General features: G+C 41.6%; 1 protein-coding gene across 2 annotated transcripts in view; it reads left to right on the top strand.

Annotated features, from left to right (window-relative positions):
* LOC137653963 (uncharacterized) overlaps positions 1–26,500 on the top strand; it is a 225,151-nt gene that overhangs the window by 191,005 nt on the left and 7,646 nt on the right. For both annotated transcript variants that reach the window (XM_068387600.1, XM_068387605.1), the window contains exons 19-20: positions 10,610–10,957; positions 21,747–22,157. In XM_068387600.1, the coding sequence (XP_068243701.1) occupies positions 10,610–10,957; positions 21,747–22,157 (759 nt within the window). The remainder of the gene's footprint in view (positions 1–10,609; positions 10,958–21,746; positions 22,158–26,500) is intronic.

The raw sequence follows: 26,500 nt of genomic DNA on the forward strand, positions 1-26,500 counted from the left end.
CTATCTAGACCTTTCTCTCCACATACATCCTATTACTTATGAATTATACAATACATTCTTAAGAATGCGCAGATTAATCCTTTAACCTTTGCTAACTCTTTTACCATTTCTCTGTATCTCAGAATTTCTCATCCTTTGAATTCTTCTTGCACTACTTATATCACCCACTCGGTTGATAATAGTAGCTACAGCATTTTTCTCCTATACATATGAGAGTAATTTCAATAGTCCCTTGGTAAACAACTTTTGCGTCTGCTGACAATTCAAGTCATTTACAACATTTTGCACACCTGCTACATTACATTTTCATTTTTTTTTCTATACAAATCAAACTGTCATATGAATTAATTTCATACAATTCCCCCATTCATACTAACATTCATTATTCCATCTTCGTGCTTCCCATGTACTCTCACGACCTTACTTTTGCTCAAATTTTCTCATGATTACTATTCTTATAAACATTAAAAAGCACTTTTAGCAACTTATGCAGTTTCTCTTCACTGTCTTCAATCAGTTCAATATCATCCATAAACTTCAACAATTCCATGTCCGATTCACAACTTACTTTCTCATTTCCCTCTCTATACCTGCATCAAATGTTACTTTTCTAACCTCTGACGTCACTCATTAAAATCAGCCTTAAAGACATAGCACACCTGCCTAATTACTCATAACACGCACTTTACTTCTATAGTATAAAAAATAAGAGGTGGGAAACACTTACTTTCTTCAACATGCAGTGTCAATGACCTCCATATTGCCTTAATATCAATTTCATCCCAAGCTTTTTATAGGTCCATGTATGTCACGTACAACATTCTCTGCCTTACTCTCATATAACTGTTTCATAGAAAACACTTGATCCTAACATCTTTCTTTTACTAGCCCACACTGTTCGTTCTCCATTATTTCTAAAGGGATCTGTCTTAATTTTGCAATCAAAATCCTACCATGTATCTTCTCTGATGTGCTAAGTATCATTATCCCTGGTAAATCTCACCGTTGTTTTTATTAGCAGTACATTTCTACAACCCACCAGATATTCCATTCAGCCATCCCTTTGGGACCTTTCCCCTATCCATACATACCTCACAAAGATTGGTCAGTCACTCATACTGTCTCCACCTTATTGCGGAGTACGTGCTTGTAATAACATAAAACTTTAGTTTCTTACCTATTCTTACCCTCCTAATCACCTTTCTAACATCATAAAAAAAAAGACTTATTTGCAGTAGAAAAAATAACTAATTCATAATTTTTAATGATTTCCAGTATAAAGCCCGAACCATTTTGCTAGAGAAATTAATATAATGAATTATGCCTGCTACAAATACATTATATATATATATATATATATATATATATATATATATATATATATATATATATATAAATATATATATGTATATAAATATATATATATATATATATATACATATATATATATATATATATATATATATATATATATATATATATATATATATATATATATATATATGGATTTTGAGCAAAGTGAAAAATCTATTTTTGGGTGAGATAGCCATGTCGTCCTGATGGAAGGTTCCTTTAGGTAGCTTTCTAAGGGATATTTGCTGCAGTGATACTCCCACAGCATTAACCATAGGTCTCCAGAATTCTAACTCCTGGCGTGAGTATCCTTAATATGTCTTTAAGGATATAGCATAATATCAGGGGACGTATTTTTTAATACGACACATAGCAATCTTCACCCCGAATAGATTTAACTCTTTGAGGGGGAAGAGTGGCGAACAAAAGGGGAGCCGGTATCAAGATACCCGGTGGACCTCCTCTCCATACTACTACGGGCCATCATTCCTAACTTGCATTTAAGCTGGAATAGCCACAGATAGAGTAGTTTCGGGTGGGGTCATTTAGGAAAGAAGAGTGGGTCCATCAGGACGACATGGCTATCTCACCCAAAAATAGATTTTTTGCTTTGCTCAAAATCCGTTTTTTAGGCTCGGCCATGTCATCCTGATGGAAGCTTACCAGAGAATTAACTTGAAAGTACTATATCTGTGGGTTTGTATAAGTGCCTTTACTTTGAATGAATTCCTTATATGGTCTACTAGACCCGTTTATATGACATTACCATTATTTGTCATATCCACTAAGCTTGGAACTAGCTTAGGGATTCCTGCCCCCTGCAGGGAAAGTGTCGACTTCGAGTATAAGGATTCAAAGTTTGTATCTCCATAAGTACACAAGGGAAACTTTCTAGAGATTACCTTTTCGTACTATGGACATCGGTACCATCAAGATTGCTATTCAAAGGAATAGAATACAACTCTGGACTCTTTTATTTGATTTACTGAGGGATAAAAGAAGACGCAGATACATTTTTTCTATTTATTTTCATAAGCAAAATAAATTGTCAATGTATACATCATAAGTAGGAGTCTAACCTTGCATATATAAACATCATGGTTATATATATTTCTGACCTGTAAGGGAAGAATATACATACATGAATTCATTGTAAAAATGCCACTCAGATGAATGTGAAGCTGAACCCGTCTAGTTCACTCGGATGTTGGATATGCTTCAACACTGTGTTCAAATGTTCACACGGCACTGGTGTTATTGGTTAGATTCTGCACGTGTGTAGAACACTTTATTAATCACCATAGTGATTTTCACTCGAAGGTATTAATACCTATGTACCCGATGCACTGTTGAGTCCCAAAACAGTCCACTGTTTATCGCAGCACTAGATGACAGGTTTTATGACACTACCTGCCGCCACCACAAAGTGTTTTATCTCGTGCACTTGCTTCGCACAATGTTTATAGAAGACTCTGGATGATTTCCACCCCGTATATGAGTGGAGCCCCTCAAAGTTCATGTGTTGAAAGAAATTCAAGATAGAAGCAACTTTCCTTGGATCGCGACCTGCGGGTTTGCTGTCAGGATCCTCTCTGCGAATAAAGTAGGTGAGTTTCGCTCTCAGTTGTCTTAGGGATAAGTTTGATCCTGAGGTTTCGCCTCGGAAGAGCTGTCCTTCCTTGAAGTCTGAAGTTCTTCGAAGATAGACCTTGAGACACACTACTGGGCATAGAGAGACATCTTCCTTCAGAGGGCAGATTCTCCAAGGACCTCACCTTTTGGTGAGCAGCTCATTGTTGGCAAGAAAGGCAGGATCAGGGAAGAGATTCAGTTCTCCTGTTTCCAGGAACTGAATATGGCCTTCATTTCTGGATAAGGCCACTATTTCACTAGCTCTAGCCCCTGAGGCTATAGCAGACAGAAATATAACTTTCTGTGTTAGATCCTTTAGGGTGCAATCCTCATTGTTCAGATTCGAAGCATAGTGCAAGACTTTGTCCAACGACCATGTTATGGGCTTTGGAGGGGTTGCTGGCTTGAGTCTAGCGCATGCTTTTGGTATCTTATCGAAGATTTCACCTGAGAGGTCCACCTGAAAGGGGTACAGAAGAGGTCTAGTCAAAGTCGACTTACACGCAGGTATTGTGGTGGAAGCCAGGCCTTGTTCGTGTAGGTGGAGGAAGAAAGAAAGACAGAAGTCTATTGATATTTCTGTTGGTTTCCTTGCTTTCACAAAGGAAACCCATTTCTTCGAATGATTGGAGACATTAAGGCTTTCAAGAGGAAACTGAAGACTTTCTTATTTCATGAGTCTTTTGACAGTGACGATTTAACAGTGAATGAACAATATGTGACTTGAAAAGATAAATAGTGTGAACGAACAAGGTAAAACGACAGTGGAGGTCATGTAGAGAGTAGGGTTCCCCTGCTGTATGGGACCAGAAAAGCAGCCATCAAAGTAAAGTAAAGTAAGTAAGACGATTCATATTGTCTCCTAGTTGAACTTGACTTGTATTCTTCGATGAAGTCGATTTGTTCCTTTGAGATCCCAAACCTTTTCTTAACTGCTAGGGCGAGAATATCTTGAGATGTAGGTTGTTGGTTCTCAAGGATGAAGGGTAAACAGTCGACTTCTGAACCAGTTGGGATAAAACTGGGTTCGGCAGAGGAAACAGCTTCAGTTTCAATTCTAGAACTAGAGGGAGCCAATTGCTTCTGGGCCATTTGAGGGCCACTACTGCAGCTGTTCCTCTGAAGGATCTTAGCTTGTCGAGGACTTTTAGCAGGAGATTGGTTGGTGGAAACAGGTAGATCCGATTCCATCTGTTCCAGTCGAGAGACATGGCGTCTATCACTTCTGCTTGAGGCTCTTCGTAAGGGGATACATAACGAGGTAGTTTCTTGTGTTCGCTTGTTGCGAAGAGGTCGATCTGCAGGTCTGGGACTTTTTCTGAGATGAAGGAGAATGAGTCTGCATCTAGGGACCATTCTGTCTCTATTGGCTTTCGCCTGGATAGAGCGTCTGCCGTCACATTGTGGAACCCTTAAAGGTGAACTGCTGATAAATGCCATCTTCTCTTCGTTGCCAGGTAGAAGAGGGCTCTGCGAGGGGATAGTTTCTTCAACGCAAGGAAGACTGCCATAGCCCCCAAGATGATGTGAAAAGTTTTGAACTGGTGCGACCAATTCCCCTGCACTTTCCTTTCTTGCGAATGGCCTCCCCATCCTTCCAGGGAGGCGTCTGTGTGTATCACCACTGATGGTTGTGGTGGTTGCAAGGGAATTGTCCGTGCTAGGCTCTTGGCTGTTAACCATGGCCTTAATAGCGTGCGCAATCGGGTCGGGGTCAACATTCATTGATCTCTTCGAGCGTTTGATGCGTATCTTCTCCAGACTCCTGACGCATCCTTTAACTGTGCTTTTAGCACTGGGTCTGTCACTGCTGCGAACTGGAGAGAGCCCAATACTCTTTCCTGTTGGCGTCTTGAAATCCTCTTGTGTTGGATTAGTCTCTTGGCAGATCCCGCTATCTCTCTCCTCTTCTTTAGCGGCATGGAGAGATGATGTGACTGTAAGTTCCAATGGATTCCTAACCATTGAAACTTCTGAGTTGGAGAAGGGCGAGACTTCTTGCGGTTGATCTTGAAGCCTAGGTGCCCCAGGAACTGGATCACCTTTCCGGCTGCTTGCAGACAAGTAGTCTTGGATGCTGGCCACACCAGCCAATCGTCCAGGTATGCTACTACCTGAAGTCCTTCGGAGCGTAGTTGTTAGATGATTGTATCCGCTAGCTTTGTGAATATCCTTGGGGCTATGTTTAGCCCAAAGGGCATAGCTGTGAAGACATATTTTGTCTTCTCTATCCTGAATCCTAGGTAGGAGGAGAGGGGCCGACTGACTGGTAGGTGCCAGTAAGCATCTGCCAGGTCTATTGAGACTGTGTATGCCTCTGTTGGTAGAAGGGTCCTTATGTGTTGCAAGGTAAGCATCCGGAACTTGTTGTTCTCGATGAACTTGTTGAATGGAGACAAGTCTAGAATGACTCTGAGTTGTCCGAGTCTTTTTTGGGAACACAGAGCAACCTTCCCTGGAATCTGATGGACTCCACTTTCCTTATTACCTTCTTGTTCAAGAGTTCTGAGGTATATTCTTCCAACCAGGGTGTGGAGTGTTGGAAGAATTCTGGAAAAGTGGGTGGAATTTTGTTCCATTTCCAACCAAGTCCATTCATGATTAAGCTGTGGGCCCAAGGATCGAAGGTCCAACGATCCCGAAAGTTGAAAAGTCTGCCTTCTACCTGGAACCTCTCATTGCTTAGAGGTTCCTGAGGACTTGTTTCCATGACCATGTCCTCCACTACCCCTTGATGGGTTTCCGGAGGAGCCTCTTTTTGGGCCTTTACCTTTGTATGCCAAAAAGGAGGTCGTGTGCCTCTCAAAACCTGGGTTGAAGACAGGTGACTGGGCCACCAGCTGCTGAGGGACCATCTGGAAGGTGGTTTGCGGCTGGGTTACCATTTGAGGCACTGTGGCCATGGTCATGGCCGGAAGTTTTGCAGGTCTATGTGGTCTCTTTGCCTTCCTGTTCTTAGGATGGGGACCACTGTCTGAGGATGATTTCCTTTTTGAAGACATGCCCCACTTTTGGAGAAGGTTCCTATTCTCCGTGGCGGCTTTGGCAATGACTTCTTGGACCACATCTTGTGGGAAAAGGTCTTTGCCCCCGATGCACAATGAGATCAGCTTTCTGGGTTTGTGTTTTACCGTTGCTGCAGCAAACACATGCCCTCTACAGGTCCTCCTTGACCTGACGAAGGCATATAAGTCCTTCACAAGGGTACCCCTTGTGGGACTTGGCTAAGACCATGTACATGTCTGGGGCATTGGTTAGACCTGCACACATTTCCAGGCAGTTCTGATTTGACAAGGAAGCGGCAAGTCTTTCTTTCATCTCCTGCTCCCTTCTCAAAAGATGGTCTGGCAACATTGGAAGGTTCCCATTAAACTGCTGGCCTGCTATCTCCGGATCCAACTTCGAGACAGAGAAGGTTAGATGTACTTCTTTCCACTTCTCCTCACAGGTGGGCATGACTAGAGATAATGGTTTACATTCCTCTAGAACTGGGCAGGGTTTGCCTACTTCGACTTTTTTCATGACACAGTCAAGGACTTTCACAGAAAAGGGGAAAGCTCTGGAGGAAGGAGCAATGAAGGTTGGGTGCTTCTTGCTCAATGCTGAGATTTGGAGTTGGCATATCCGGTTCCTTTCAGGGTCTTGTTTAGGATGGCTTGTGCCTAGTCATGTTCGAAGACAATGACTTCCTAGGGTACCGTTTCCTCGCGGGATACAGGTTCATCTCACAGTCTCACGTAGCAATCTGTGTATGCTGAAAAGCTGGGCCAGAATTGAAGATCTTCAAGGGGTTTGGCCCCCAACTTCTCGGAAATGTAAAGCTTCCCATTCATCATGGCCATGTACTCCGTATACCTCCAGGGGTTGGTTTCGGAGCAGTAAGGGAGGTCAGATACTCTAAGGGGATTAGCAGAGCCCCTGGAGGCGCCAGGGCGTTTCCCTTCTTGTACTTCTCTCTTTGTCTCTTTGAGATCTTGCTTCATCTCCTCGTGTTCCTTCCGGAACACTGCCAACATCTGCTGGATCGACTCTAGGAGCGCCTCGCTCCTGTCGACCTGTGTAGTCGGTTGGGGAGTTGGGGCTGAAGAGGTTGACGGCATAGGTTGATATGCCGTCACAGTGAACTGAGGGTCCTCAGTCACGGTCGTAACGGATCCTTCTTCCTCCGTGGGTGGTTGAACCACTTCTTCAGAGCCTTCTTGCAGTAGGTCCTGTTCGGTGTCGGTGGACACCTCTGACATCTGTTCTTGGTGGATGTCCATGCCTTCCAGTGTCTTGTTGATGTCCACATCCATTTTCAGTTGAATGAAGGGAGGCTGGACCTGTTCCTGGGGCACTAGCACGCTGGATTGAGCCTTAGGGAACAGAAGGCACCTAAGAGATTCGTTTGGTAGGTAAGGTCCCGGAGAGTTCTTCTGGAACCCTCTTATTCACCTTTGAAGGGTTTCCCTTGCTGTATCCCTTGCCTCCGTGGTGGCAGGGATATCTTCTCCAAAGCCGTTGGTCAGCAAGGTCGAGCAGTTGGAGCAACCCTTCGGGTCCCAGTACCTCAGGGATCCAGATATGATGCAGCAGGGGCATGAGACCTGCACATTGTATGCCCACAAAAGTCCTTACTCATGTGGTTGCAGAACACAACTGCACACGTCACCATTGGCTTCTCCTGTAAAGGAAAAAGGGTGAAATGAGTATACAGTTGTTTATATCGTTGATATAAATGCATGCTTTTAATAGTAATACTTACTATTATATTTAATAGCTTAGGATAGTAAGCTAGAAAGGAAATAGGAAAGACACATATCTGTGTTTCCTCTTCCAGGCAATTGCTGAGACCTCCGTCAATATTGATATTTAAATTCCTTATAAGGGAAAATACTTTGTAGAATAACTCCCGTACGAAAAGCCGGAGTTAGTGAATATTTATACTAACTTCTCCCCCTGTAGAATATTAATACTGAATGGTGTTTCATAAGTGTCCCGATAATCAAAGGATTCATCAGGGTGTTGAGGGAATACTTCAACCTCAACATGTTATGTGGTTCCAACAATTGACTGTGATAGGATACACAGAGTATGTTAGAAATACTTGTACTACTGTATTGTTGTATACTGTAGTTTTACCAACTACTGTATTGTTGTATACTGTAGTTTTACCAACTAGTGTATTGTTGTATACTGTAGTTTTACCGGTATACTACCGGGGTTAGGCTAGTGCCTGGTGGCACTAACTGATTGAGAGAGAAAAAGAATGGAAGTGTAGGAGGGCTACTGCCGCCTACTGTCTCCTTGCCAGAATGAGAGTTCTAATGGAAGGGGAGGAATGCATCTGATTCTAGCTTCCATCCATCCACAGCTTTTGCCGTCAGCTGTACTGCCGGTTGCAGGGTTTGTGGATGTCAGGCCAAGAGAGGACTGAAGAATTCTCAACAGTATAATGGGTTTCGCACCGGCAGCCGTCAGGGCCGGCTCAGTCTTTCCCACCCGGGGCATTCACCTCCGGTGAAGGAAGGACATAAGAAGGAAGTGGCCGAGGCGGTAACCTAACCGCCGCTGATAGGGTCCCGGCCGGCAACGTAGTCAGCCCGGCAAGCCAGGATGACTGTCAGAATACCGGCGAAAGAATGTTGTGATGGCTAGGCCGACACTAAAGGACAGAGGGGGGAAGGAAAAGGGTCTTATAGTTCAGAGGGGAGAAAGGTGGCGGCAGGTATGCCGCCTACTTTTGGCTGTAAACTAAGGAAGCATGGCTTCCTGTGCCGATGACGTCGTGGGTGGCAAAGAAACAAAGATTCCCCTGTCGGCGACATTGTCGGCTGCAAGACAGTACAACCTGAGCTACCGTCTTACTTCAAAGCCGGGATACTCGGTGGCAAAGAAGACAGACGGTGTAAGACAATTTAAGTCAATCAGGAGTTTACTACTTGATGGCGATGACGAAAGATAGGGGTTGCCGCTTGTAATGGCGGCAGCTCAGGGAGGGAGGAAGGGTTTAGCCTCTTTTCTCTAAAAGAGAAAAGTATCGAACCATATCCATAAATTCTCGGGGATATATATCCCCATGCGAATTAATAGGGAACGATACGATGAGGTTAAACAACGGGTATTACTTTACTAACGTATACATAAAGAGTTAGGCTAGCCTAACTCCGGTGGGGACCGGGGCCAAGGTTGGTACCACTGGGGTCCCCGTTGTATACGAAAGTAACGTTACATATCGGAAGAGGAATAATTATAATGTATGCAAAATCTTCACAAGTATAATTTGCCTAACTAGCTAAAAAGGTTTTTTATAGCTAAATACTGGGAGTGTCGCACTACTGACTAAATAAAATGCATTTATGACGTACGACAGCGATCTCAAAATGGCCACCTCCGGTGTCGGCTACGCTCAACGAAACACACTTAAATTATGAGAATTTAACTGTGAGAAGGGGGCCTTAAAATTATACACAGGAAAGATTAGATGGTCAACTTTCCAGAGGATGAAGATGCTGGAGATTGCATGATAATATTCCAAAATCTGTAACAAACACCGAGAGAAGCATGGAATCGCACCTAGCTTAAATGCTACAGATTAAAGTAATGATGGCCAGTAGTAGTACGGAGAGGAGGTCCACCAGGTACCTTGATAACGGCTCCCCTTTCGTTTGCCGCTCTTCCCCGTCAAAGAGTTAAATCTATTCGGGGTGAAGATTGCTATGTGTATCAAAAAATATGTTCCCTGATATTATGCGATATCCTTAAAGATATATTAAGGATACTCACCACGCCAGGAGTTAGAATTCTGGAGACCTATGGTTAATTCTCTGGGAGTATCACTGTATCAAATATCCCTTAGAAAGCTACCTAAAGGAACCTTCCATCAAGATGACATGGCCGAGCCCAATATATATATATATATATATATATATATATATATATTTGTGTGTGTGTGTGTTTGTATATTGTGTCTTTGTTATTGGATACAATTAGCTTAAGATTGAAATACCAAACAATTAACACAAAATTCTGAAATTTTGCCTTTTCCAGAAATGGACGTATTCATATAAAGACATACACACACACACACACACACACACACATATATATATATATATATATATATATATATATATATATATATATATATATATGTACAAAAAATACATTGTTATTATACTGCATTCCAAGTTGAAGGTATATTGATTTTCTATGCTTAGCTTTGTTGTTGCTATGATATCCAAAATACTAATTAAACATAAATAAAAATGCACATTTCCTTACTTCTCTATCTTATTATCAGCAATAAAGTAAAATAAACAATCTGAAATTTTCTATTTTTTATTCATTTGAGTGGAATCTCACACGCATTTATGATAAAAAAAAAAAACGGATATTAAACATTATTTAAGTTTTGTATCACGGAAATTTCGTAAAAGACACTTGTGAAAAAATCAGGAAGACGAGTAGCCGAATTCTAAGTTGTTCTTCATTTACAAGTTCCTGGTCTATTCATGTGCTTCTTTGATCAGCATTACATCATATTTTTAGTATCAAAAGATAATATTGCCATGTAATAAATAATTCATGTATTGCACAGTAATTTAATTTTTATTTGCTTCATTGTAAAACTATTTTGTTTCAGAGTGATGTTGTAAAACTGCGTTATTATACCATGCTGTTGAGTATAATTAATCACTGTATATCAATACCATCCAAGTATGAAAATAATGATCCAGAGGCCCAGACACAAAAGCTGCTTGACTTGAAAAATGCCTCTTGGCTGATATCACTTGGAGCTCCATTGGAACCTCCAGGAAGTCACCATGCCAGCGCCCTGCACTTAGCTATCACCACCAACTGTAAACCCATCTTGACTATGCTTTTGGCCGCTGACGCACCTTTGTATGTGACTCATAATGGCTTGGGGCCTGTGGAAACGGCATGGCTTACACCTGATGTTACTACTTGGGTTGCTGTCACTGTTACCAGGGTGAGTGAAACTATATGGTCAGTTTTGTTCAATACTGATGAATTGGAAAGATCTGTTTTAATTTTTATTTGTGGGAGATTTTTGCTTTAGTTAAATTTAGATTATGGTTCAAATAAAAAGCAATATAGTGTTAGGAGTCTTGTTAATCATGATCAATAAAGGATGGTTACCAATGTGATTTTATATTGCATATTCATCTTCTTTTCTAAGGTCAAATCACTATAACATTGTCATAATTCAATCACTTCAATTGAAAATAAAATAAACGAAGTAATGTTTATCCTACTTTTAATGATAATTTGTATGATCAGTTATCAAAGTTAACATAAGAAAATTCTTGTTGAAAGATTGAAGAAATGGCATTGGTCTGACAAATTTGTTAAGAGAGATTGAGTATACTCCAGGTTCCTTGATAATAGACGAAATGACAATATTCCTGCTGGGATTAGAAATGGATAAATGGCCATACAATAAAGCTTGCTCAGTTATTGAGATATGTGTTTGCTTGATGAGTACCATGAGTGGTGTCGACTTTCATCCTCTTTATTTTACTGAAGTTAAAAATTCATGCAGAAATGAACTGTATTCCAGAATAAGTTCAGCCATAAATTGTGTCTTGAAGACATTAAGAGCAATTGGAAGTACACCAGATGTAGCGCAGTTATATAGTGTTGTTCGTCGAAATATCGATGAGTTATATGCACGGATTGGCATTTTATTTAATCTACCTAGTGTTTGGTGAATTCTTTCTCCATGTTTACTTTTATTTGTCGGTCAAGAATTAAAAAAATAAAATGGGCAAAGTTTCAATTCCAGGTCTGGCTAAATAGACTCATGGAGAACACTAGCTGAATATTAATTACAGTATTCTCTCATCAAGGACTCACTACAGAAATGACAAATTCGTAGATTATTTTGTATTTTTCCTAACGATACAAACCTTAGCTATACAATTAGGGGTATTACTTTCTGCGAAGCTGAAATGACGAGCCATTAAGATTTAGCAAGGCTTAACTACCCCTACTGGTAGTTAGCGGGGGGGGGGGGTGGTAAGGGTTTAGCTTGTTACGCTCCCAGTCACACACCGGTGATTTGCTTGGAGGTAGGACTTCAAGGGGGATAGGTTTGTTTCGTTAGGAAAAATTCAAATTATCTACGAATATATCATTTGTTCCATAACTGGAATACAAACCTACGCTATTTATTTAGGGGTGACTCACCCATTAGGGTGGACTTCCCTGCCAATCTGGCTTTTGACTTTACCCGGGGGCTCCTTATCTGAGTATGTTAGTACTCAAAATAAGGAGTCCCTGTGCCTCACTAAAACCTTGCTATTTAGAAGTGTGACTGTCAAGGTAAAGTTATTCCAAGTCTTTTTGTAGGAAAAACTGTCGTAACGAAGACTTTCCCAATACCACCTCGCCAGGGTATGGGGACGCAACAGTATTAGCTTAATACTAGGTACACAAGGAGCATGGTTTACTTGCAGTGGTTTGAGGTCAGCTTATGCAGAGAACCCAGGATGCTGCTTTCCCCAAGAGAGGGGAGGATGAAGAAAAGAATAAGAGCCAGTCAAATCTTTTCATTCACACAGACTAAAACGGGGTAACAGTGCCTTCATCCTTCTGTTACTTATCCAATAAGGAGCTTGAGGTATACAACCAGCTGCTGTGTAGCCATCACAGGACCGATAGAGATCGTATCGAGTTCCTGTGGGTCACGTCTTGCAGGAGGAAGGTTGTGAAAGTCACCTGGACCATTCACACCCTTGCTTGTAAAACCTGCATCACAGAGTAATCTGCTTAGAAGGACCATGGGCATAGCTATGCCCCTGACATCGTGAGTCGACATGTTGGATGAGGATCTGGATTCAGGGTGTAATTGATGACTCTGTGAATCGAGCAGAGATGATGTTTTGGTAATCCTCCTTTTGTCTATCTCTCCCAGTGCTGATGACAAGAGAAGGGACCCGGGTGGGCTGTTGCCATTCTCTTGAGGTAGAGCCTCATACCTTATGATGATCTGGATTGTCAGTTACCAAGTGGAGACTTGTGTAGGATCTGTCACCTCTGGAGACTGTGTCTGGCAACATACTCGAGGACGAAACTGAACGTTGCCTTTCACCCTTCTCATTAATGGGTGATGTCGAAAGAGAGACCATGAAGTTCCCTGACTCGTTTGGCCGCTGTCAAAATGTGTAGGAATACTGTCTTTTAAACCAGGTAGAAATTTGTTGCCTGGTGAAGTGGAACGTAAGGATGTCACCTTAGAGACCGGAGAACTTGAGCCATGTTCCGAGAGGGAGGTCTCAATTCCGACTGGGAAAAGGCAAGTTGTAAGTCCGCATGAGTTAGGAAAGATTTTGCGATAAGTGGATGACCTTTTCTTTCAGTTTGAAGGCGAGGCTCAAGGTTGAGTGATTGTCTTTACCTGCTGAAACTGAAAAGGGTGTCTTTTCCTCTTGCATATACTCGAGGATTCCGCTATTGCTGGAATAGAGGTATCGAGTGGAGAGATACACTTTCCCATGACACCAACCACAGGAGACAGTATACTTTGCCTGGTAGACTGATGCTGAGGAATTCCTCGGATATCTATATAACCTCTTTGCAACTTATTGCGAAAAGCCTCTGTGAGAGAGGAGGTATTGGGTAGTCTCCAGGCATACAATCATAGCAAAGCTATAGCTTGTGGTAGATGTCGAAGTGTGGTTATCTGTGACGTGGAGAGGGTTCTCTTGGAGGCTCTATCAGGAGCTGCAGAAGGTATGGAAACCGTTCTGCGTAATGCTATAGCGGAGCTATGAGAGCCCTTGAGAGGCTGACCGATGTTTATGCCTTCTTGAGTACCTTCCTCCAGACAAAACAGGGACGAGACGTAAACGTTATTGTTGCCCCCACCGTTGTTGGCATGCTTCTTTCCAGAGCGCCTTGGGGTCTAGGACTGGGGAGCAGCGGAAGCCTGAGGTTCAGGGATGTTGTGAACAGATCCCTAGTAAAGTCGGGACTTTGTCGGCTACAAAGTGATCCAAAGACCATTCGGTACACCTTATCCGAGATGCTGTGCACAGATTGTTGGTGAGCACATTCCTTTAGTCTGGAATGAAGCGGGCTGATAGTGGTACCGAACGGACTTTGGCCCCTCTGAGTATTTATACTGTTAGATGGGAAGAGGTTGCGAGCAAGTTCCTTCTTGCCTGTTGATGTGAGCCTCTATGTGGTGTGTGGTGTTGTCACTCATCACATTACTGAGTGGCCCGTTAGGAACTGATGAGGCTGTTGAAGGACCGGAAAGTTGGCCTTCATCTCTTAACAGATATAAGTAAAGGTACTTTCGGACTCTGTCCAGAGGCCTGAGGTCGTGTGGTGCAGCACTATGGTCCCTCCTCCCTTCTTTTGAAGTGTCTAAGCACAGCATCAAGTCCGAGGGGTGGGGAAGGATGAGAAGGTTATATCACTCCGTAGATTCTCGGCTGACACCCATCCCTTGAGCTTTGTCCAAACTTCTGGTCCCATGGGGGTCAGAATGTCTGGGGAATTAAAGGCCTGATTCCAATCGGACTAAAGCCACCCCTGGAGAGAATAAAGATTGAGGCGGCAGTTGGAGGCTAGACAGGTCAGAGATGATAGGTGTCTGAGGAAAAAAATAGTCACTCGGGGCTGGGAGTTCTTCTCGTTTTGAGAAAGGGTCTTGTGACTTTTCTACACCTGTCTTTGATGAGAAGGTTTTGTGGAGATAGGTGTCTAGAATCATTCCCAGATACACCAGTCTTTTGAGAGGGAAGTAGGGAAGACTTCCACAGGTTTACCTTGATTACCCGATCTTGGTAAAAAGACTTCAGAAGTTCCGGTGTTAATGCAAAGTTGCCACTGAGTCTGCTAAGTTCAATCAGTCGTCCAGAAACAGAGGAGACAGAAGCCGATCCTGTGAGTCCAGCATGGGTGCTGTGGAAAAACTGAAGCACAGTGCCCTGAACTGGTGTTTTGTTTGTCTAGATTCTAGACTGAATCTTCAATCCTTCCTAGAAGATGGATGGTTTGGGCCTAGAAGTATGCGTCCTTTAGGTCCAGCGTGCAATTCAAGACCTGTGGTCTTAGCCCTTGTCTGAACTCCAACATGGTGTGGACATTAACCCAAAAGGACAGCTCCTTGCGGATCCTTTTGCATGGGAGATTGTTGAAGCTGGAGTCTTTACTCATGGCGTAAAGGATGGGATGCGATACCCTGTGTAAGGATTCTTCCCTGGGAGAGAACTCCTTTAACTTATAGAAGTAAGGCAATGTTTAACCCTACATGCAGGGATTGATGCTATTCCTTAGAGCAGCATCAGTCTGGTAAATGTTAATCAATGGTTAACAGCTGGGTATCGTGGTTACTGTGCAGTAGGAGAGTGCTCGCGAGTAATCACCTGTCGACAAGCTGCCGATGGGGGTTGTCGATCGTTTGAAGATCACTTTAGTGGATTGGTGTGATGGCGAACGGTGAGTAGCGAGAAGTGTGTTGTATGCCTTCTGATCTAGGGAACCACGGGCAGAGGTTGACAAGTAAGTCTAAGTTACAAACTGCTGGTGAACGGCGAATTGCCGATGATCAGTGAAATGGCGATCTGTGAGCCGAAGATGGTAACTGACAGGCAGATGAAGGCTGTCTGGTCAGTCAGCCAAAGAAGGTTGGCGATTAATGTGTTGGTAATTGGGTTGGAGACCCCTGAGAGACAGCAGAATGGTTTAATGATAGTTAGTTGGTGATGGTGAGCTATTGATGATCAGCGATTGATCGCGGACAGGTAATCGGTGAGCTGAAGATCAGCAAGCTGGCGATAGGCTGTTCAGAGACCAGCAAGCTGACAGTTGGCCGGTCAGAGATCAGCGATCTGAGGTTGATGATCGAAGAAAGATGAGCTGCCCATCAGTGATCTAGTGATCAGCAAGCTGATGACTGGTTATTGACTAGCAATTGGCAATCAGCACGCTAGCAATTGGAGATCGTTAGTGATTGGAGAGACTAGAGGTTAATGATCAGAGAGAGATGAGCTAACAATTGGGGATCTGGTGATCGGCAAGCTAGCTATCCGCAAACGGTGATCTAGTGATCAGTCGGTTGATGATTTCTCATTGGTAATTAGAGATTTACGAGCTAATGATAGGCCGTTTACAACGTTCAGATCATGTTTGCTGATGGTGGTACTGTCAAGAAAAACTCCTGAAGAGAAAGGGACTAAGTGTTACCAGTGAGGAGTCTCGACCAATGGTAGATGCGTTTGATTCCCCTTGGAAGATGGAATCTTCAGGATCTTGAACCCTTCGGTGAAGCCTCTGCCCTCTTTTCCGGGCGGCCATGCTGTAATGCATTTGCGGGGAGAGGAATAGGGCAATAGTGACCTGTCAAAAAGTTTTAATTCTTTTTGCCAATTGCGCAAGTGCACAGGAGAGTACTGGAACGATGGCGCACAGGATGCTGCTGGTGCTCAGTTTCTGCTGAAGCGCAGTTTTCGGTGAATGCGCAGAAGAGCGCTGGTGCGCAGGTGCGCTGGTGCGCAGGTGCGCTGGTGCGCAGGTGCGCAGGTGCGCTGGTGCGCTGGTGCGCAGGTGCGCTGGTGCGCAGGTGCGCTGGTGCGCAGGTGCGCTGGTGCGCAGGTGAGCGCTGGCTCTTTGTCAAGAACTGGTGCCTTGGCGAGCTCTAGATCTGAGAGCGCAAGTGAACAGGAGAGTGCTGGATCTGAGAGCGCAAGTAGGCAGGAGAGCGCTGGGACGCAGTAAGGCACTGTGTAGGGTGTACAGTAGTGCAGTCTCCCTAGAATGCGCAGAAGCGCGCAACCAGCCAAGCACGCGACTGGTCGCGCGAGCGGGGCTCATGGCCACGCAATTGTGGGCAAAAACTCGCGACTAGGAGAGCGCTGGCGAGAGTGATGGTGCTCGCGCGGGAGAGTGCCGGCACACATGGAAGACTGCTGGTATGCGTGGAGGTTGCTGCTGGCACGTGCGGGAGGGTGCTGGTGTGCGTGCAGAAGAGTGCTGGCGCACACGCGCAGAAGACTACTGCAGATCGTTTGCACGTCGTAGTAGAGCTCTGGCGCATAGGAGAGCGATGCCGTGCAGGAGAGCGCTGGCGCGCAAGAGATCATTGGGCGAGCAGGAGACCAAAGTTGCGCGGGTGCGCTCTGAAGATTCCTTGAGCTCTGCTGCGCCGGCAATCGTAGGTTGGCTGGTGAGCTGGCAAACGTTGCTCTCTGTGGCGAGGTTCCGCTGGTAGGTCGGCAGGTCAGCTGGTAGGACGATCAGGAACTGGAATGTGCCCATTGGAAGGGCACATCCAATGATGGAGATCGCGAACGATCAGAGTCCAGGACCTGAGTCCGAGGATTAGCTGCAGCGTCGTCAGGAGAAGATCCAGGCACAGATGAAGCCCATGAGGGCTGGTGGACCAGCAAGCTGACCTTCAGCAGTAGCAATCCTCTGAAGAGGAGTCTCTCTGAGTGACCCCTCTCGTGAACGAGACAGGCGATCAATTCACAGGAGAGACTTGCCTTAGACTATGCTCTGCCCCCGAAGGAAGAGAGACTCAGCAAGGGGGGAGCGTAGTCTAGGCGAAGACAGCAACAGCAGTCTGAGTAGATGAAGTGATGAAGATGCAGGAAGTTCTCCCTTGGAAGGAAGAAACAACCTCACACCTGGGGAGGAAAAACTCTCCCTTGAAAGGGAAAGTTGTCCAACTCCTGGAGGCGAACCTCCTGGTAGCGCTCTAAGAAGATCTGACAAGAGCGCTACCTGAGGAAGCGTAGCCGGAGCTAGTTCCTCGAAGATGAAGTGCTGATCAAGTGTTGCCACGGGCGTACTTTTAAGAGAAGGGATGACACCCATAATGATGTCCTCTGAGGGACGGCAGTGAGAGCAGATTTACCAAGCATGAACAGAAGAGCTCTGCTTCGTCGGCACTCTTAGTCGAATGAAGAAAACTGCATCGCTAACTGAGGAAAAATAAAATAGATTATGTAACAGAAAATTCCCTCGGGAGGAACACCTAGTCCGCGACAGGAATGCAGACCACTGAGGGAACAAACATAAAATAAGAACTGTGCCATCCCTTCCCCGGTCGACATCGACGGGAGAAGGGGAGCGGAGAGTAACTGTAATAAAACAAGAATTACAATTATCTAAATCAGCTAAAAATATTCACTAATAGGAAGAACCACTGATCCTCCAAAGGGAAGTGTTCCCCACGGAGAAGCTGAAAAATTAAATTACAAAAGATTATAATTTCACTTAAATAATTGAGAACACAATCAGAAGCGCAACCTAACCCGCAAACAGGAAATGTGCTCCCCCCATTAGTACACTGTCGGAGGCCCACGAAAGGTGAACAGCCTTGAGAAGAGAAAGACAGTAGTCAATCTCTGAAAGGCTACACTCCCTTCACTCAGTAATTCATATGTTTCCCGTAGGAAAATGGAAAGGTGATAACAACAGTTGAACGAGGAGGGTCGAAATGATGATGATTCCCCTGCGGCGGCAGCCGAGTCAACGGTAGGTTATCTGCCGACGGGAAGATCCTATAGACAAGGGGGGAGAGGTCGGAAGGGAAGGTTCCCCAGCCTTGCGCAAGTGTTTTGAGAACCTGTCGTACATGTATCACACGCACAGCGCAAACACTGGAAAGGAAACTTATATTTCTATATATATATACATAAACATTAAGAATGTTTTCATATATATATATATATATATATATATATATATATATATATATATACAGTATATATATATATATATATATATATATATATATATATATATAAGAAAAAGTAACTTTAAAGACAAAAAGTAATGGCAGTCCAAAATAAGCGAGCAGGAGGAGCGGATACAACGTGTCTCCATCCGAGCTAAAAGTAAAGTGAGCTAAATCATGTGTGAGTGGGAGCTGTAGCAAGCTACCCCCCTAACCCCCCCCCCCCCTTCGGTAACTAGCGGTAGGGGTAGTTAACCCTCGCTAAATTTTAATGGCTCGTCATTTCAGCTTCGCAGAAAGTACTACCCCTAAATTAATAGCGCAGGTTTGTATTCCAGTTACGAAACAACTAGAGATTACAAACTATAGTCACTGAGAAATTATGCAGATTGAAGTAATTGATAAGTGAACGAATAACTAAATCAAATCTATAATAATTGTCAGTTTGCAAGATATAGCTGAGAAAAAGATATTTGTTCAAAAAGTGTCAGTCCATTATAATGGCTTTATAAATGCTTGTGTCCTTAGAGCTTCAATTTTCCTCTCATTAAGGTAAGATATTAAACATGAATTGTTTGGAAAAGACTTATAGACTAAAAATTCATGCAAAGGACAAATACTGGTTCAATGATGATTGTAGATATACTTCTATGGAGAAACAAAAATCTTATCATATTTGGAAGAGCAAGAGATCAGATTTGACTTGGAATAACTATACCCATCTAAGAGTTGTTGTTTAGAGAGTTTATGCTTTAACTGCAAAGGATTACAATTAGACCATAAAAGATACATTTTCTGCTACAAGTCAGGAACATAAATAGTAAGCTACCCTTAAATCTGCACTCTTTGGCGTAAAGTTAACAACACCTTTTTTGCTTAAGGCAGATGGCTGTCACTCACTGTCCAAGGAAAAAGGCAAGCCTTTTGGCTGTTGTGTTTGATAGTAAGCAGAGTGATACCACTAGATCATCCACGTTCCTGTTTTCCTGAAGCTAAACTAACTAGTATAGCTAAAGGTCCTGTGAAATTAAAACACGTTTGCTCGACCTTGATGCTTATTGAAGTATAAACACTAACGGTATTTATATATATATATATATATATATATATATATATATATATATATAAACAGTAGATTTCTTAGCTCCTAAGTTACCTATTATTTTTCACAAGTTAACAAGAAGAGGTTCTTCTTACACTCGCTGGAGAATTGGTTATAATACTGCATTTGGTAAATGTGTTTATGGAAGCTCTAGCCCTGCTGATTACCACCCAATTTCTATCACTCCCATATTATCTGAAGATTTTGAACATCTTTTGGCAAAATATCAAAATGGATATGGTGAAGGTAATCATCTGGTCCCTTGTTTGTACTTTGGCTTTCACAAAGGCCTTGTAGCATGAGATGTTCTTAAAATTTCGATTGCTGTATAGATATCCCGTGATTGTGGTTAGGAAGTTCGTATAATTGGCCTTGATTTTAGTGCTGCCGTTGACTGCATTAATCATGAGCCCTTGTTTTTAAACTTGAACAGATGAGAGTAGGTAGGGCTCTATTAGCATCATTATTGAAATCTTAAGTAATAGTTGTTAATGGACACACACCATAATGACTATAGAATTGTATTATCTGATGTTCCTTAGGGTAGTGTTTACGGGCCATTACTATTCATACTATATACACATGATGTGTGGTTTGGCTTAGAAAAGAAAGCTTGTCTATTGTGCAGATGATGCTATTATCTTTGCATCAATTGCATCTCCTGGATAGAGACCAATGGTTAATGAATCTCATAATGGAGATCTAAATAAAATTAGTGTATGGTGCAAACTATGGTAGATTAAGCCGAACAATAACAAGTACTGTATGATCGTAAGTAGGTCAAGGAAAGTGGCTCTTTAACGTCTATGCATTTTCATCGTCAATTTCAAAATCATTCAAAATTCTAGGTGTGATTTTGTATTGCATATTTACTTCAAAAGAGCAAATTAGGTCTGTATATTCTTCAGTTGCACAAAAAATGGCCTATTGAGAAAGTCTTTTAAGATTTTCTGTGATCAGTCTATGCAGAGAAAATGTTGAAATTCTTTCATTCTACCATGTTTTGAATGTTGTTCTCCTATCTGGTCTTCAAATGCAGAATCTCATCATACCTTGGACAAAAACTTACGGGTGATTATATTTCTTATTCCTAATATGAATATTAATCTCTGCCACTGTCATACAGTTAGTTCTTTGTGCATGTTGCTCAAGATTTTTCATAAATTTGACAATTGTTTGCATTCAGATTTTCCCAGGTTATATCAACATGCATGTAGTACTAGGTATGCAGTTAATTCTAACAGTCTTGGCTTCTGCATCATAAGACTTAATACAGGACTATACAGTATTCTAAAAGTTTTATTTCAACTTTGCCAGATTGTGGAATGATCTTCCTAATCTGGTGGTTAAATCACTGGAACTCCAGATGGTCAAATTTGATGCAAATAGTTTTCTGTTGAATAGGTTGACATAAGTCTCCTTTTTATGGTTATATATGACAGCTCCATTTCAGTGTAGTTACTAATCTTAAGAAATTTGATTTTCTTCAATAATTACTTCTTATATATAGTTTATTCGTTATTATTTATATATGATTTATTTGTTTTACCTGTTGGAGTGCCGTAGGGCTTGTAGCATCCTGCTTTTTCAACTAGGGTTGTAGCTTGGCTAGTAATAATGAATATGATGATAAGTGTAAACATTACCGTGAAACTTGGAAAATTATAAATAACCTTTTATTACGAATCGGTAGAATTAATGACGATAAAAAAAATAAATTTAATCTAAGAAAATATGGAAAGTATTTCAATATCTTGACAAATAAACCAAAGTACAAAGGAAATTATTTTTTAAATCTTAAATGTTGCTTTGATAGAATCTGAAGTCCCATTTTGTGTAGCCCATCCTGGCGCCTCTCCCGTAGAAAAAAAAAAAAAAAAAAAAAAAAAAATCAGTGCATGTGAAATTTTCCGTCAATTGGAAAAAAATACCTTATAATGATACATATCTTGTTTTTTACAGGCAATGGTAAACAAGCTTAAATCAAATGTACCTACAGGGAGCAACAACAGCTCTGACAAAAGACTAGCTGCCATAATCAATAGTTTAATAAGCAGCTTGAATAGCCATGAACCTTGGAAGGCCAAGTACCATTGTGTAACTAACTCCAGCAGAATTACGAAAGATGTCATCGCCAGAGCCTGTGAAAAAGGATTAACTCTTCCCTTATGGTGGATGTGGAGTCGAAAAGCAAATAGTTTCCAAGAAGACTCTACAGATAGGACACCACTTCATATTGCTTTAGATGAACATCACTACGAGACTGCAAAAGCTCTGGTCATTCACATGAAAGTCAATCCTTTTATACCCGATAACTTAGGAAGAGTTCCTATGGATCTGTTTCCTTTAAATATGAAGACTACCATAGTGAAGGTGAATATCTACTTGTGTTGTCATCTCTCTCTCTCTCTCTCTCTCTCTCTCTCTCTCTCTCTCTCTCTCTCTCTCTCTCTCTCTCTTTTCTTCACGTCCACTCATAATATATTTTTTATATTAGCTGTAATACTGCGGTGCATGCTCTCCATACAAAGAAGCATACACACATATACAGTATATATATATATATATATATATATATATATATATATATATATATATATATATATATATATATATATGGGTGTGTGTGTGCGCGCGTGTGTTTGGGGAATTGTTATATACTGTTACAAATCACTTTCATTGTTAAACAACTTACACTTTAATTCACTATAAACCTTGCAGATTCTTATTACACTTTATTTTACTATAATTCTTGCAGATTCTTATTACCTTACTATGACTGGGCCAAATTTTGTATATAAAAGTGACAAAATTTTCCTCAATTCAATAATGACAAGTACATAAACAGTACATAAAATGACAAAGTTAGTTGTTACTAACTTACTATGGTACCTTTCGTATGTACAAATCAATAATGACAATGTAGTAGTTAATAAAGTACTAAAGCACCTCAAGCATAGATAGGTCATTAAATGACTGACATATTATATACAAATCAATAATGACGAGTACACAAACTTCTAGTGTGCACCGACCAATTTTGTGGAGAGTCCTGCATTCCTTGTGAATATGCTCATGAGCATAGCAAGTGCAAAGTTAATGATAATGGAGTCCTATCATATGAATTTCCAGTGAACAGTAGAGTACTAGAGGGAATGTGTTGTTACCTATGTTGTTTGTCTTCCTCATAAACTTTGTAATGCATGGAACAGTTGGAGATGGCAGAGAATGATTGGTGTGGACTGGTAACAGTAAATTAGCAGACCTAGAGTATGCGGATGATGCTGTCCTTATTAGCAAAACGCCACAGGAATTGCAAAGCTTGCTTACCAGAATGCATGAAATGTCACATGAGGTTTGGCTCAAGACAAAAAGAAGAAAGACAGAGATGATGAGAATGGAGTATGCTTTGGAAGATGAAATATTGTTGGAAGGAGAAAGGATTAACGAGGTGGAATCATTTAAATATTTAGGATCTGGGAAATCTAATACAAGGTCTTTAGAATTGGAGAATGAAAGAATGAAAAATCAAATTAGACAATGGCTAGGTTAATTAAAATTTAGACGTTAAATCACCTGAAGTTACATATGAAAATCATGCTATATATCAGTGTAGTGAAATCTGTGATACTATTTGGACATAAGTCACAGTATGACAATGAAACAATATCCAACAGATTTTGTAGATTTGAGAAGATGATTAGACGATAACTGGCTTGACAGAAATGAAACTATAAAGGAGATTACTCAAGTGCCATATGTGGATGAGATTATGGTGAGGAGTAGACGGATATGGTTTGGGCATGCTTTTCGCACTCCGCAATAGAGATTAGTTCACCAAACTTTCAACTGGGCTCCACAAGACACTAGAAGGGTTCAAAGACCCAATCCTTAATGGCTGAGGACTATGAAACGTGAAGTAGGAGATGATGAATGGCGAAATCTAACCAAGGCCCTTTGAGTCAATAGGCGTAGGAGGAGATGATGATGATGATGATGATGATTATGATGATGATGATGATGATGATGACGACACAAACGTGTTATCCAAAGAACAAGTTAGTAGTTGCTAACTGATTAAAGCAACACAAACACAAAAAGAACACCAAAATGACAAGTTAGTAGTTACCAACTTATTAAAGCTTCACAAGCACAAATAGTACATTCCAGATACAAAAATAAAAAATGACCTGGAATATGTCTGGCAAGTGAGGTAATATGAGGTACTTGACACTTCAGGCACAGAGTAGTACCAGGACTGGTCTTACTGTCTGGAAGGGACTATAAAAGGGATAAAACTGTCTATGGTGTCTGACAAGCTGAGAGCCACTAGATAGTGGGTATTCATCGAGCAGACAGTGGGTATCCATCAAGTATGGTGGATAGCATCATTCTTCGAGCAGAGCTTGCATGTCTGCTAGTTGTGTACATAAACTGGCATATGACACCCCCCTGGTATCACACCGCTGATGGTCATGAGGTATGTTGGCTTTCTGACCCCTGTTTAGCAAAGGGATGGACTTCCACTATAATGGGAGACAACACATCCTATAGTTTTCGTACATCTTGCAAGTAGCGAGATGTCAAGTCTAAAGGTTTTGAAAGTCATAGGCTTTTCCTTCAAGGACTTGCTGTCTCTCCTGTACAGCAGCCCTGTGTTGCAAATGCACAGTTCCTGGAAGCATCCAAACAGTTTGATGTACCCCAGTCTGACCCGATTAGGAGTCTATTTATAGTGGTTTGTCAGCATGTCCAATATGTCAATACCACCCATCTTTCTATCATACTCCTCTTTGACATTAAGACATGGAAACTCAACCTTCTTCTGCTGTTTGTTATAATGCTAGACTGACTTCATTGGACTCGCCTCAACATCCGACAAAAGGACAGTTACAACACTTGTCATCTTTCAACAGCTTGGGAAGGATTCTATCAAAAGAATAGGCCTTAGGCTTTCCCCTTAGAAGAGCTTTCTTGTCCATCTCTTTGACAGAAGTATCAAAAGAATAGGCCTTAGGCTTTCCCCTTAGAAGAGCTTTCTTGTCCATCTCTTTGACAGAAGTAAGAAGTGGATAACCAATCAATAGTGGTTCAACCAGTCCATCATATATGCAGCCAAACTTTTCCTTGAGGTATCCCACTAAACTGAATCTCTTGAACAAGTTGTCTTCATAGATGACAGACTGATGTAATTATAAGGGTCTTGAAAAAGATGATGAAGGTCTTCCTACTAACCCAAAGGGCGTATTCCCATGTGGAATGGCTAGAGAATGTGGTTTCTCCCTAGTAGAGGAGGATAGCATGAATGAAGTCGTCAATGCTAGCCCTACAGATCAATTTGTAGTCCCATGTGTAAGGCTTGTTCTTAATGCACTACCTTAAGGCTCTATCCCTGATTCCCTTGAATGACATCGTGACCCTATCCATCGACTGCGTCAGCATTTCAGCAACCTTCAGAAACTCACTGGTCACAGAAGTGAAGATTGGCTGAATTTTGAAGAATTGGTCAGTCATGGTCCAGGCATTTTCATTGTTGTCAAATTAGACAAGAGACCTCATTACCCCATAATGTTATGGAAGACATTACAAATGCTACCTGTTGTATCTTCCATACTAGGCATTTGTACGATGTAAATGAGGATGCCAATAAACACCATAGTTTTCTGGATGACAGTGGAGGAGGTAATGCCTATATCCTTCTTTCTTGCATAAAGGTTCGTCTGGTACATAAAGTCATCCACAACAGACAGCATAGGCATTGTCTGAAAGTACTGGTGTGGGGAACGTGTAGGCACTGCTGGAGGGTGGAGGAAGCCAGGCAACTGGTGGCTTTCTCCTTCCATACCTGTTCGTTGGGTTTGGTACCACTGCTTTTGGCCCTCTTGATTATCGGTGCCGGGGTGACCTTTTCCTCCTCGGACTGGGTGTCAAGATCTGGGACCTACTTGGGGCTCACACAGGTCACAGAACTTATTGAAAGAAGAAAATATAAGTAACTTATATCAGGGTGAAAAATAGGGAGATCTATCATTAAACAAATATGTAAAGTAAGTAAAGTTAATTGGAGCACAAACAACTCAATACAATTATTGATGAAAGTTTATCATTATAAATAAAATCCAAAAACTATAGAAATCAGCCTTTTTGACTCACCAGAAGAAGGGTTGTGTAACAGTTCCTCCTCTTTTATGTCTGAAAGGAAACCAAGGTTGATGGCTTCATCGTCAATAGACTTCAGATCATCATTGACCTTCAGATCATCAGTGACCTCGATCTCAATCTCATACCCATGATTGTGGGTAACCCACTAGAGTTAAAAATCCCAAGAGCTTTATAAACTGTTTTTTTAAAAGATAGAAATATTTATTGTCACTACTATTATATTTAACCGTTACAATCTTTCTTATGAATGTGATAATGCCCTTGTATTTTCATAAGGAATATATATTTAGTTATTTCTGTCAACTCCACTTCCATAATTATATATACACTTGAAAACACTATCTATAATTCACTGTAACCATTAATAATTCAATATGAATGGGCAACATGTGGTCCGCAATGAAGACTTATACTGCTAAACGTATACAAAAGGAATATTATTATTGTATCTGTCTTTTAAAATCCACTTTCATAATAAAAAAAGGTACTAAAGGCGCTATATATCACTAGGCTATATCGTAAAAACAATTTAATAAGATATCCACTATACTTTT

The sequence above is a fragment of the Palaemon carinicauda genome, chromosome 1, assembly GCF_036898095.1.
Source record: "Palaemon carinicauda isolate YSFRI2023 chromosome 1, ASM3689809v2, whole genome shotgun sequence".
Lineage (NCBI taxonomy): Eukaryota > Metazoa > Arthropoda > Malacostraca > Decapoda > Palaemonidae > Palaemon > Palaemon carinicauda.